The sequence below is a fragment of the Venturia canescens genome, chromosome 2, assembly GCF_019457755.1.
Source record: "Venturia canescens isolate UGA chromosome 2, ASM1945775v1, whole genome shotgun sequence".
Classification (NCBI taxonomy): domain Eukaryota; kingdom Metazoa; phylum Arthropoda; class Insecta; order Hymenoptera; family Ichneumonidae; genus Venturia; species Venturia canescens.
Genome location: NC_057422.1, coordinates 14,531,805 through 14,545,242, shown reverse-complemented (window position 1 = coordinate 14,545,242; position 13,438 = coordinate 14,531,805). Strand labels below are relative to the sequence as shown.

At 41.2% G+C, this 13,438-nt stretch overlaps 1 protein-coding gene across 4 annotated transcripts in view; it reads right to left on the bottom strand.

The window, feature by feature from the left end:
* Positions 1-248: 248 nt before the first annotated feature.
* klar (klarsicht) overlaps positions 249-13,438 on the bottom strand; it is a 100,165-nt gene continuing 86,975 nt past the window's right edge. For all 4 annotated transcript variants that reach the window (XM_043412838.1, XM_043412837.1, XM_043412840.1 and 1 more), the window contains exons 18-21: positions 13,214-13,377; positions 10,547-10,745; positions 6,500-6,876; positions 249-4,679 (exon numbers count right to left, since the gene is read on the bottom strand). In XM_043412838.1, coding sequence (XP_043268773.1) covers positions 4,400-4,679; positions 6,500-6,876; positions 10,547-10,745; positions 13,214-13,377 — 1,020 coding nt within the window. In that variant the 3' untranslated portion in view covers positions 249-4,399. The remainder of the gene's footprint in view (positions 4,680-6,499; positions 6,877-10,546; positions 10,746-13,213; positions 13,378-13,438) is intronic.

Here is a 13,438-nt window from a genome sequence, read left to right as displayed (position 1 = left end):
TACTTTGACCGAAGGATTTTCAGACTCGATGTTTTGTCGGGGAAAAACGAATGTTGGCGTTAACAAATTTGAGCAGGGAAGAAGATTTTTTAACGCTGTGAAATTTGTCTTCGCTCGAACGGGATCTGCGGTCCTTAAAGGACGGTTTCAACTTGCGTCGTTTTCTAAAACAAGTAAAAAATGAAGGAACTGAGGAAAAGTATTTCAGGATATGTGCCAGCAACGATTCAAGAAATAAAAATTAGTCATTTTCCAAAAATGTGATTTATTTGATAAATTGCCAAAAATACATAGGATCGTTGTTTCGTCGGAAACAACATAGTTCATGACTATCTTGTACAGTTAGTAGAAAAACCCATTATACTAATGAACGAGGTTAATTAGATGAACGGGATATGATTCGATGAAGAATGCGATGGATTCGTTTTTTCTTTCATTGTTTCAATGATTCGACACGATCATTTAACGGTGGAATACTTTGCGGAACATTCCACGATAATTTATCATAATGTAGAGCATGCAATTATTGAGGATGATCGAAATGAGTGTTATCATCGACTTACATCAAAGTACAGTCTTACTTGAGCAAGTGATTCGAGTCTCTGGTTTAATTCTGTGTACACGAGCAAATTTTGCGAACAAATTTTTTGTTTGTTTTTTTATAGATCTATGGCCCATACATTGGGAACATTTTCGAGGAATCATTATCGAAAAAATGAACGTATGATTGGGGCCTTTTAGTTCATTCGAAAGTTCATTGTTTGAAAAAATGTTGACCCTGTTTCTACTGCAGTTCGTAGGTCGATCGTTTTTTGTTTGTTTTTTTTTCCTGTTTTCTCTCTCTTTTCACTCCAATATTTTATTTATGTACAAATATTTCGCTCGAGCAAATAAGTAAGAAATAATATCTTAGTTGTATGCAGAGCTAAAATCTAAAGCACAACGAGAAATATGGATGAGATAAGATTCTAAGCCGATCAATCGCTTAGACGGTATTCTCGACTACGTCGATACGTATAAAATCTTGCTGATTATTAAATCGATACTGCAGGCAAAACCTTCCTCGTACTGGCTCGCAACGGTCTTACTCATATACGCCGATGAAAACAAATCGCTATCTCTACCGATATATCGTACTGTTTTTTTTTTTTTTCAATTTTTTTCCTTCCTTTTTCTCGGGCACCGATCATTCTTAATCGCCCTTCCAATATTCGTATGATAGAAAATAATGAAACAACTGCATGCAAAAAATATACGTAGCATACGGAAAATGTTGGATTCTGTCCGGCAAGCTCAATTCCACAAGCTCGTTGACATCCGTGTCAACTATTTTCCGCGATTTATTGGAAACTCTGAGATATTTAAATATGTTTTGAAAACAACTTAAAATGTTGATATTATCAGGTACTTTTTACACATCATCATGATTAAATAAAACAGGGGCGCGCACTCGATTGTTCCTTTTGTTTTACTCCCAACCACCAACCGCCACTTTCCTTTTCCTCTCTCATTTTCTCATAATTTCGTATTTCTTTTGGTTTCGGAGTAAAATCAAAATTCTCAATAACGCTCAGCTCGGTATAATTACGCATGATAATGCTACGTCTCTTATCATATGATAAAACCATAAATTACTATAGTCGCACTGGGATATGCGGAACGCTTCGAATCGCGTTGAAATACTCTTGAAAATACTCTCGATTTCACGATCATGTTAAATAATGGGCTCGTGAGATGCGAAGTTTTAGATTTTCTTTCTTCTCTACAGAGGCACTTGTTAAGCTCCCATTTTTTTCGCAGTTATTCATTGTGAAATAAGTACTCGATTCTCTTTTTCGTTTTCTCTTGAAGAGTTCTCAACGTCTGATTGGAGCTCAACTAGAATCTTTTCCACCAACTACTGTGTATAAATGTATAAATATTTATATCTCTTCTATTAGGCACACAGTTCTGGTTGATTATTCGAAAATTTGTGCATCAGGCTTTTTCGTTTGCATTCCATTTTTTTTCCACTTGCTATTACGTTCTCCCCCACAACTACACCTTACCGGTCTGTTGATAAAAAATATATTTGTATTCATGTAGAAAAATGCACACACGCTAAAAAACTGAAAAATCTTTGTACTATTTCCAATTTAATTTTTACCAAATTCGTATTTCCATTGGAAATATTACGCCAATTTTTCAGCACAATATTCAAATACAGCCGTGAAATTCGAAAAAAAAAACGAATCAAATCTATGTGTATATATTTTCTCATTTTTTTATCCCCTCCATATTTTACAAGGCACATTATTGACAATGTTTCAAAAGATCGCACAGTAACCACACAACCTGCGAATATACTGAAACTTCTCCGGGTTCAATGACTAGTCTCTAATTCGTGAGTGCATGAAATGATAAATCTTCAAAAGTTTGCTAGCTGCGACTCTCACTGGTTTAAAGATGCATTGAAATAATAAAATCAACAAAAAACAAACAGTTTTGAATCACACGTGGCCATCGTTCGAGTGAAAATGTCTTCTATTTTTTCAGTCTTTCTTCATGCAGGCATTCCGAAAACGATAATTAAGCAGTTAATCCTGTCAAAATGGATGAATCGTAAAATTTTCAGATTTATAATTATGCCTAATGAATTTGCTGTTCATTGATTCGAACGATCTCCATTCCTGATTCGAGCATGTCGAGTTTCGTGTTACGAAAAAAAAAATTCGGTTCATCTTCTTTTAGAGCAAATCCGAAAAGTGGGAATTGAGATGAAGACAAATACCTCACATTCGAGTATACGAAGAGTGCAGCAGTGCTTCATCTCGTAGCAGCTTTTTTCAAATACTTGGAGTCATGATGTAACGAATTTGTTTGTTTGTTTTTATTTCCGAAATGCGTGGTTACCGCGCATTGAAATTAGCGAACTATCAGTCTGATGAGCGTTTTCATTCCACGACTGTACGCCTCCATTATGACAAAGCATAAAGAATATTCTCTAACAATCGCTGCATATATAAATATTATATAATATTATTATCTGCACGAGAGAAATCGTATATATTTTTTATTTATTTCTGCTTTTTCCTACTCTCAGCTTTCCTCTCAGTCAGAAATGACTATTTGCTAAAACGCATGCAACGTAATATAAAAAACTCTGTTTATATAACAAAAAATAATATATGATTCATCGATATTTACAATTGAGAAGTAATCTTGAATCGATCGTTTCAAATATTGTTTTGAAACTCTCGTCAATTCTCTGTTCCCTTTTTTCCTTCTGCTGCTGTCACAGTGTACAGAGCCAAGTCGGATAGGCAACGAGAAACTTTTGTTCTCTAATGTGATGCGAATAGAAGGCACGCACTAAGAGAATTTTCATTCACTGGTCAATGTGATCAATATTATTGGCACGCTCGTTCAAAGTATCAAAATCTTTTTTTGCCTACGTCGTCATCTCGCCGAACGTTGATTCGGCTTTGCAGGGCCTCAAAATATCGAAAAAGTTCGAGTAACAAAAAACCACAGGATTAATCTCCTCGTTGGAATAATCAAGAAAGTTACAGTTTCAAGGGACTTTGAAACAACGTTCTTTTTCCTGTCGACGCAACATTAATCGAATGGTTCTTTCAATTTATTCAAACAATTTTGTCGATATGAAAACCCAAACAAACCCAAACAAACCCAAACAAATTGGGCTGCAATTCCGTCAGATTGTTGAGTTGGAAATCTTCGTCATCTGTCAAACTCCCAATTTGTTTTTTTTTTTTAGATTTTTTCAATCTTAAAGCAGCCTCATCAGTCGGGACTCTCTGAAGCTTAATTGCAGTGAATCCAAATGCATCACGGTATTGTAAAAAATTCTGAAGGTCCCGATACTCAAATACTCCTTCCTCCCCATTACGTTGTTTTGCTTTTTACGTTTTCCACGTTGTTTTACTCACCTTCGCAGCGATTTGTCTACTTAAGGCAGTGTAAGTAGCTCTCGTGTAAGAATACAATAGCTCGTGTCATATACGGAATTCATTGATCCGTAAAACGGTAGTGCCACGAAAAAAACATTGCTACCCGACGAGGGTAGTTTTTACCATGGACGGTATCGTCGATCGTTTTCTCGTGGATTCTTCGAATGCAAAATGTCGTTTAAATCGCCAAGGACACGTCTACCGTGTCGGAGGTGGCAAATCGATCGTTCGAAGAATCGACAACGAGATGATGACTCGAGGCCAATCTGGTCTGATTCTCGACTTCTGGCGTCGAGAAAAAGTGCCCCAAAGCCATTTCTGCAATGTCGAAATTCTCAGTGGGAATTTCGGATTCCGTCGTTCATCACGAACAAAAATCAAATTGCTTTCTCATCTTTGTTTTTCCACATGAAAAGTGTCCTCTGAGCCGGACCTCGAAACGCGAAGATTTAAACGGGTGGCGGGCCACGAACGTAACGAAGCTGAGGCGTGAGTGAAAGGTTCAGAGTATTGGCAGCTTCGCAGCAATGCGGTTCGAGCAAGCAAGCGGCGCAGAATAAAGCGACGAGTGCCAGCTGGAAGGGTAGAGCAGCTCGTAAAATCCGCCATACCCAACTTTTCGGGACGTTCGGTTCGTCCTCAGGATCGTCGGCGTCGGTCATACCGCCCTTGGATTTTCTCGCCTTGCCCTCGATCTCGTTACCGCCGGTTGCTCTCTTCTTGCGCTTGCTGAAAGCAGAAAAGTTCAAAATAAAGTTGAAGTTGGACGAAAATAATTGAGAAAATGGGAGCGAGTGCACGGGAGAAGAATTATTATGATCAAGGCGGATTCAGATGCTGGCCAGGAGGCGTGAGATAGAAGCGAAAAAAGCCCCGTAAAACCCGTGAGAGCCAAACGCGAAAAGGCGCGAAGGAGGAATGACGAGACACACGCGTAAAACCGCCGAGAGTGATGAACGAAAACTACCACACGAGACTTTTTATAACCTTTTTTTTTACGACGCGCAATACCCAAACACACCCCAGCCAGAAGCAAAACGAGTTACCGTTCCCCCCTTTGCAACTAAACCTTTTACCGCCGCCCCGCGCCGACCAGTGATTAAACTTAACTATAAAAAAACAAAAACGAAGAATGAGCAGGAAAAGAAAAAACCTCGCACTGTTACGGAACGTAATGGCGAAAAGGCGGGACGGCTCCGCGGGACAAAGTTAAATGAGGTGATCCGCCAGGTGATAATGGGAATTCTGAATACCTCACGGCCAATATGCCACCGTTTTCACAATACAATTACCAAAAAATATCGCTCCTAGCTCAGCTTCTTAATACTTTTGAAGAGACTTGTGAAATTCCACGATTCGAGAAACGAGATCCTCGAAACGTTCTCGAGGTCCTTTTCTAAGCACTGCGATAAACGACCAATGAAAATCCACTCTCATTAGTGCCATTTATAAACACAAAATTAAGAGAAAAAAAAAGAAAAAAAATTGAAGAAATTCCAGCGTAATCAAGAAGACGAGTGAGATCTGCGTAAAAAAAACATTATTACTATTTTCTTCAGATTGCTCATTAATTCGTAATTTTTCTGGACTACTGACTTACAATATTTAGGGACTAGATTAAATGGATTTTTCCAAAATAATGAAAATGGATGGGGATTTCTACGAAAATGGTAAATCTACTTCTACCTCATTCTCATACGTCTGGCCACGTTCATTCCTCGATTACTATTAAATTACGATTGTCGCCGCACCAATAAATTAATAGTAAAGAATTGGATAAATTCTTAGGCAGTTAATAAGACGAGTGAGAATTCCAGGGTGTGGCTGCGACTCTGAAATGACGCGAATGAGGGAGAAACAAGGAGGAAAGTCGAGCTTATGAAAAGCTATAACTCATTTCCGAAGTCTCCGACCGTTGTGTGCCTTCTCAGGACTGTTAGTGGCGCTCGCGTGTATTGCATACTCCCGTGATATACGAACGTACTATTTTCTAGCAATGTAAAAACTGCACAGGGGAATGGCTTTCCCAGAGACTTATAGATATTTCATTTTCATTCTTGTACTACGTATTCAAATAAGAGCGCTAGCAAAATCGTCCCGTTTTAGTGGACCTTACGAACAGACGAGTCGAGACTTGACGCGACTGAAACACACCCCGCAAAGCTGGCGTCTTCCTTCAAATTGACCGAAAGCTTCTATACGTTGGTACCTCACTTATTTCGGAGTTATGGAAATTAACTTGAGGGAAAAAACCTGTGAAAGTGCTGACTTACTTTCGATCAATTTGTTCACTTTTAGATAAATTTCTCGCGGCATAAGAAAACGATCGATTTTGTAGAAAATTATCAATTTTTCGAAATATTCGGATCTCAATATCTTGCTTTCAGTTATTTTATGGGGTTTGGCAATAAATTTATTTTTATTATCGTTTTATTCAAAGCTTTTGAAAATATTATTGTAAGTGCAAGTTTTTTTGATAAAAAAAGTTGCTCAATTGAGCTGCATTGGAATGATGAAATGTGACGAATGATTTCCAAAGTTGAACAAACCTGGATGTGAACTTGGCCTGACTGCTGATGTCTCTCTTGGCAGCTCGGGCTTCAACGCTCGCCGCAGTTCGGACGATAAGCTCTCGACACAATTTTTGTAGACATCGTAATTCGGCCTCTGCGTCTTCGACTCTTTTCCAGAGTTCAACGAGGGCATCGCTTCCTGGTGCCAATTGACTCTCGAGGGTGCGTGTGAGACGACGCAGCGCCGCTAAACGACGCTCACGTTCGCTCAATTCTTGCTCGCTACCGCTGTCCGAGATTCCGCTGTCGGAAAATGTTCCGCCTTCTTGGGTCAGACTCATCACAGTAGCGTCACCGAATTTCAGAGCACTGCTTCCAGCGAGCTCGTCCTCCGGCGTAACTACGTTTCCATTCTAAAACAGAATAATAAAAAAATTCATTTTTTTCGACTAGCTACTAAAACATTTTATAATTTTCTAAATTAAACAGAAAGTTTGCTCCCGGCTGATTAAAATATTTTGACCGAGCTTTTTTCGTGGAAAGATAATTGTTAAAATGAGAATTAAATATTTGATCGACGTCAGCGATGGATCCATATTTCATCAAGAAATAAGGGTCACAAAAAGTATCAGATTGAAGCGGCAGGAGGTTGAACTCTCGGTGAAGAATCGAGGCATGTATCAGAGCAGCATCTGCGGTTGTTCACGATTTGGAAGGTTTGTGGATGGAATCCTGTTAGATATTGTACATGGAGGATGCAAAAAGGGGAAAGTACGTTTCTCGCTTCCTTCGCCTCTCTCTTTTTCCCTTTGCCTTGCTGTCTGTAGTCGAGTATGATATCGAATATTGTATAATCCAATGGCGCGAGTGTCGCCCCAGGCCAGCGGAAGGTACGTAAGACGATGATATAGAGCAGACAGAAGGTGGAGGCGAGTTGACTCAAGGCAGAGAAGGAGAGGAGAGAAGATGGAGCGAGAGAGAGAGAGAGAGAGCGCGATAGAATGCGGTACCGAGAGAGCAGCGAGAGATGAGATGAGGAGAGAGAAGGCGAGAGCAAGAGAGTAGATTTAGGCTGTTTGCAGCGGGCGGTAGAGACGCGGGGAACGAGCCTCCGGTAATGAAAAGCGCGATCCGCATACCAAGTAGCAACCTCCAACCTGGAACTTCTCTCTCTCTCTCTCTCTCTCTCTCTCTCTCTCTCTCTCTCTCTCTCTCTCTCTCTTTTCCTCTCGGTACGTATAAGGTAGGCACTATATATCCCGGTACGCTGATATAACGGATAGTAGGTGGGAACGAACTTCGTCGGGTCAGACACCGTCGCGTGTACTATTCGGAGAAAAACCCTACTGGCCTCTACGAAGAAAAACAAGGAAAAGTAGTAAAACCCTTTTCCGGTCAGACTTTGTCTGGAAAATCCGTGGCAACGGAATCCCATCCCGCCGAGTAGCCGATTCTCGACTCTGTCTTTGTTATTTTTATTCCTCAAAATTCATTTTCGTTTTCGTTCTCCCGAATTTTTTTCAATTCAAAAGTGCCGTCCATGTAAGAGGCGAATAAAAAAATGGTCATCTGTAGGTTCGGGGGAATACTTTTGGCCCACTTGATAAACGAAATTGGTGGAAATAAACCGTCAGCTTCGCTAGATTCGAAGAATGAAAGTCGCAGTCATTGAATGAATTGCGGTGAATTAAACTTCAATTACGATTCCAATAAGATCCTGCAGCCAAGATCGAGCACCAAAAAGTGCGAGGAAGAAGAGTCAGAAGAATTAAGAAAAGCTGGATATGGATAAGAGAGAGAGAGAGAGAGAGTTTGGGGGAGTGCATGCTGGATAAAAGGAAACGTTTTGATCCCGGTTTCCCCGAGCTCGTACCTACGTATACGAGGGCGAGCTACACAGGTATCTTTTTATGTGTGTCGTATCTGTATGTGTGATCCGAGGGAAGATATTAAATTTGTATTTTTACGCTGATTCCACGAGCCATAGAGGGATACGTGAGGCGAAAGTAAATCGTCCGGGCGATTAACGATCCAAGAATCCCTGAGGGAGGTTCCGGGCCGAGAGGAAGGTGCAGGTTGTCCAAAGCACACGATCTTCGTTCCCAGATGCCCAAACGCTTTTCTTTTCGCCTCCCTCTCGAGCGTCCGTTTTTTCACCCCTGGTTTCCCGCCATGCTCTCGAGAGGCGAAAGCTCGAGAGGCACCAACGTCCACTGGCGGCAATGGTCATGACTCTCGCGCCCTACCTTGTTACGACACGCCGTACGTATGTGCTACCGAAATGTGCTGTTTCCCTTGACCCAAGCCTCCGTGCGCTCTCGCTCTTGATATTTTATTTACCAGCTATCAATATGTACGATCGCGAAAAACCATCGGTCATCAAACAATGCTCGTGAAAACTCGCCAAGATTTTCAGGCCCGAAGCTCCAACCCAAATACTTTTTCTCAGCCATTCGCATAACTTACGAACGAAACGAGCGAAAAAAGGCTGAACACATCGTTTTAATAAAAATAACAAAAAGGTGGGAAATTTGTCTTACAGGAAGGTATGAAGGCTGGGAGAAAACGAGCATAAGAGAATTTTAGATCGGCACAAGAGAAACGGAGAGACGGTATTTTTCGCGAGTGGATAAAATTATTCCCAAGCGTCTCGTGCATCGAGTAAACGGATTTTCCAAGCCGCCCGCGCTCGCGCGACACTTTCACGAGCTTATTTCGTTTTGCAGGACGAAAAATCGAGCACGTGGGTGTGTTTGCTCCAAGTCGAAGTGAAACGTGGAGAAAAGAGAATCAGGGAAACGGGCTCTGAGACGAACCTTGAGCAAAGACCGTTCGTCTTCGTGACGTGCGAAATGAGAGAGGGTGCACAAGAGCAATCGGAACTCACTGTGCAGACTTTTACCCCATTCTCCCCCTCTTTCCCCCACGGCCCTCACAATTTCAAACATTTTTTTTCACTGTAATACTCTGCACTCTTTTTCGAGATCCGAGTGAGCAGTCGACCGTTCGACTCAACTGCGAGTTTACTTTATATGCAAATCGAGAAGGAAAGTCGCAAAATAAACGAGTAACAAAATACGGAGCGAACCAATCACAGAAATGTTGCCCAACTCCTCGCTATTTTATACTTTCCCAAACAATTACAAGTTTCCACTTTATCTTCAAATGTTCAACGAATCCTCACTTTTTTAATTGTTCAATAAAACAGATTCGAAATTTAATTCACTTTTCATGAACTTCCATTCTATTTTTGTGTAACAAAACTTTGGAACGTCACAGTTTTACCTCTCACGAATCGAATTTAATTGAATGAAAAAACAAAAATTCCGTAGATTGGGCATGAAAAATTTCACGATGGTGAAATAAAATTTTGCGAAATTTAGCACACTAGAAAAAGTGATAAAAAAATGTTCGATAATGCATTCAGAGCATTATTTTGAACTTGAGCTCTTTCTTGACCTCGAGGCAATAATTGAACTCGCTCAAATTGTGTATTTTTACGTGAACTTGCGCCAAACACAAACTTATTTTCCCTCTTATAAGTTTCCTGGCAGCGGTCATAGATCATGACTAAATGATAGTTGAACGATTTGAATTAGCGAGATGCTTTCTCTCTCCCTCTTTTCTTCGCTGTATCTCGCAGTGGAGTTCTCCACTGCGAATGACTCCGGGGTTACGAACTCACTCCCTTGATCTCTGTGCGTAGAGCACTTACATGTATATGTGTAGAGAGTGTGACTAGCTATGTATATGGAGGCGTCCGAGTGAGCCGGGGCCAAAGGTTCCCTCGGGGAATGGTCTCCTCTTATTTTCCCATCCCGTCGACCACACTTTAACCCGCAAGGGAACAGCGCGTCTCTAATTTCCCCACGTATTAGTTCCACTATCTACAGCAATATTTTCTTCCGCTCTCATGCCTCTTATCTTTTCTTTCTCTCTCTTGCTCTTTCTTTCTCGTTGAGGCAAGATTTCTATGAATTTATTAAATCGCGGTGCACGTATCATTAGCTATGGTAAAATCCTCGATGCGGCATTATTACGAAGTCATAATCTTTTACAAATTCACGATATGCGGAAACTCACCTGGCAAACATCCTGCTTCTCGGAGAGCAATCTCGCAACGTCCCGAACCGAAGATGCCACTTCGGTGGTTGCACCTGCTTGAAGGGCGGCATCCAACACCGCGAGGGTGTCTTTGTCCCTGCGTAACGCACAATGCAATTCCGTCAAACGAGTGCTGAACTGTTGGACAGCTTGAAGAGCACAGAGCTGCTGATTTCCTCTGGAACAGATGAATTTAAAAAAAAAAAAAAAACGTAAATGCAAAGAATTTACAGAAACGCCACGGTTCGGCAGCGTCCAAAGTGGACGTTCTTAATTCTCGAAGTTATGCGCCTATTTTTGTTGCAAAATACTGTTTTCGACTGTTCTGCTTTTCGTGGTATAGAATTGGGAACAAATTTGTGATTAAGGTAACGCAATTGCACGATTTCGTTGAATTTTAACTGAGAATTTTTGTTTCTCTTGCTGCAAGACGAAAGAGCTTTTTTCCTTCTTATATTCCTTGTCATATGTACAGAAATCTTGCTCCAAATGAAATCATTTGATCCGAAGATCCAATCAGGAACCTTCTCTATCAAAACGTCCGAGTTGTAACGCTAAGTCGGAAGATTTAACGAATCCACGTTCGATCGGGAGAGTTGCTCGAACGAATTTACACTTTTGAAAGAAAGGCGAATGTGCATGTTTTCGATTCTTCCTTTTCCTTCGACGAGGGTGACTCTGACACGTTCGACGTACCATGTCCAACTTCGTGAGATGAGAAGAGATCGTTAATGGCGACCACGCAGAGCAATGAAACCGAACTGGCTTCCTCTACGTGTTTTATGGATGACATCCCTTACGATCGTAAACGCGTGACCTTTCTTGATTCTCGTTAAAATTAATGCTCCCGTAACGAGATAATTCCGTATGTTGACCAACCTCGTTCTCGATTCTTTGCTCGGAAATTTCCTTGTCAAACACGCACCGTAATAAATTTTATAACAGAGCAACTATACGATTTCTCACTATTTACGAAAAACTTATGAGTTCCAACGGGAAACGATCGTTATTCTGCTTGATTCTAAAAAAAAGTCCACTTTATCTTTCTCCGAAATTTTAAGGAAAATTTACAGCAATCGAATTGCCGAACAAATATTACGACGATAATTCGAAAAATTCAAAAGCTCCGTTACGAGCATCGTCAAATCAGTTAGTCGATTAAGGGAATCACAATTAAAATGTTTTTTTCCACTTTTTCGAACCATTTTTTGTACAAGCTCGATTAAATTGAAAGTCCTAAAGGTTTGTTCGTGCGGTAAGTTTGAGTGGTATAATGCGCTGTTTAATCCTCATTTTAATTTCTATATTCTCCTGTAACAGACTTGATCCCCTTCGGTGATAGGGCTTTACTCACGCCCTCGTATTCGTTCAGGGGTTGACCATCGTAACTGACCCGCAATGCGGGGGATCCGGTATTACGTTCTTGCAAATTCCCCGTCTGATTTCAGTGAGGCTCAAAAGTGCGAGTGACCGCAAGTCTCAGCAAATAAAACAAGGTCGCTTAATGCCCGGCACGAATGAGCTTCACAGGGATGAAACAAAAGTGGAAAATCATTTTCACTACGAAACAGGATTTTTGACGTCTTGAGAGAGAGATATTTATGCGCACGCAAAATCCCTTTTCGCGTTCGTTTAAAAAACGAACCGATCGGGAGGATCGCACCGGAAATAGTCCGTAAACTTTGAGCGAATTTGATGCTTTTCCACCGATCAATCCACTCGGTCAAGGTTCAATCTTGATCGACTAATTAGGAGGGAGGAAACGTATGAAGCAGGGAATAGCACGTCGTCCAGCGTTATGCAACATCATGATTAAAGCTCGTCTTGATCCCTTGCGCAAAGCTGGTAATCCTGGTCGACACGGGTCCACGGTGCAAGAGTCCCTTCCCGGCGTTTCTCTCGTTCGTGTGACGTGAGCCCGATGCGAATCCCCGCTCCACTTGAGCGCAGACCAAAACTGCCATCGATACTGTACACAAAGCTTCCACGATGTTTGCTTTAGAGGCTTCATTACCTCTCACAATATTTGCTCAACGTCACGAGACCCGATGACGGCCATCTCGACGGTCACCCAATGACCCCCTTCCCTCGAATCATCCATTCCCACCGACTCCTCGAGGCTTTCGTTTATATTCACGGATTTTCTAGCCCTCCGGCAATCCACCCGCCGTTTTGCCATCAAACTTCTTACGTTATTTTGCACCCTCTCGAAATACAAGGAAATACGGAATATTGTAATATACCGAACCCTCTGTTTTTTCTACTTCATTCATTGCCTATAAATCTCGTCTCGTTCGATTGATACGTGACAGTTTCTTATTTATGGAGCGTCAACAATGTTCATTTACGGTCTCGTCACCTCGTCGTGGAGTCCTATTTTCGATTTTATTGCTTCAAATTAATTATGCAGTGGGGCAAAACGCACAAAGAAATAGAAAATTTCATCAGAATCAAAAATCGCCCAAATTCTTGTGTTCGAAACGAAACGGAAAGTTTTGAGTATAAAATATTTTGATTTCTCCGCAAAGGAAGTTTTTTCATCACATAATTATTCGAGTTTCTCTGAAAATGACAAATTTTCCAATAACTCGATGTACTGTGAGAGAAATTTAACCAAAAGAATGAAAATGATGCGGTATAACTCACCTTTGGAAAGTCTCGTCCCAAACGCGATAAAGATCGGCGACCGCGTCCTTGAGTGAGACGGATACGGAGGTAGCGGCAACGCCAAGATCGGTGATCAGTCGATGCGCCGAAACATTGAGCGCGAGCATGGCCGCTTTGCGTTCCCTCAGGCTTGCCAATTCGCTCTGAAACATCAAATATGTATCTTTACTGCCTCGTTCTACGTCACCCGGACGACTTAACTCG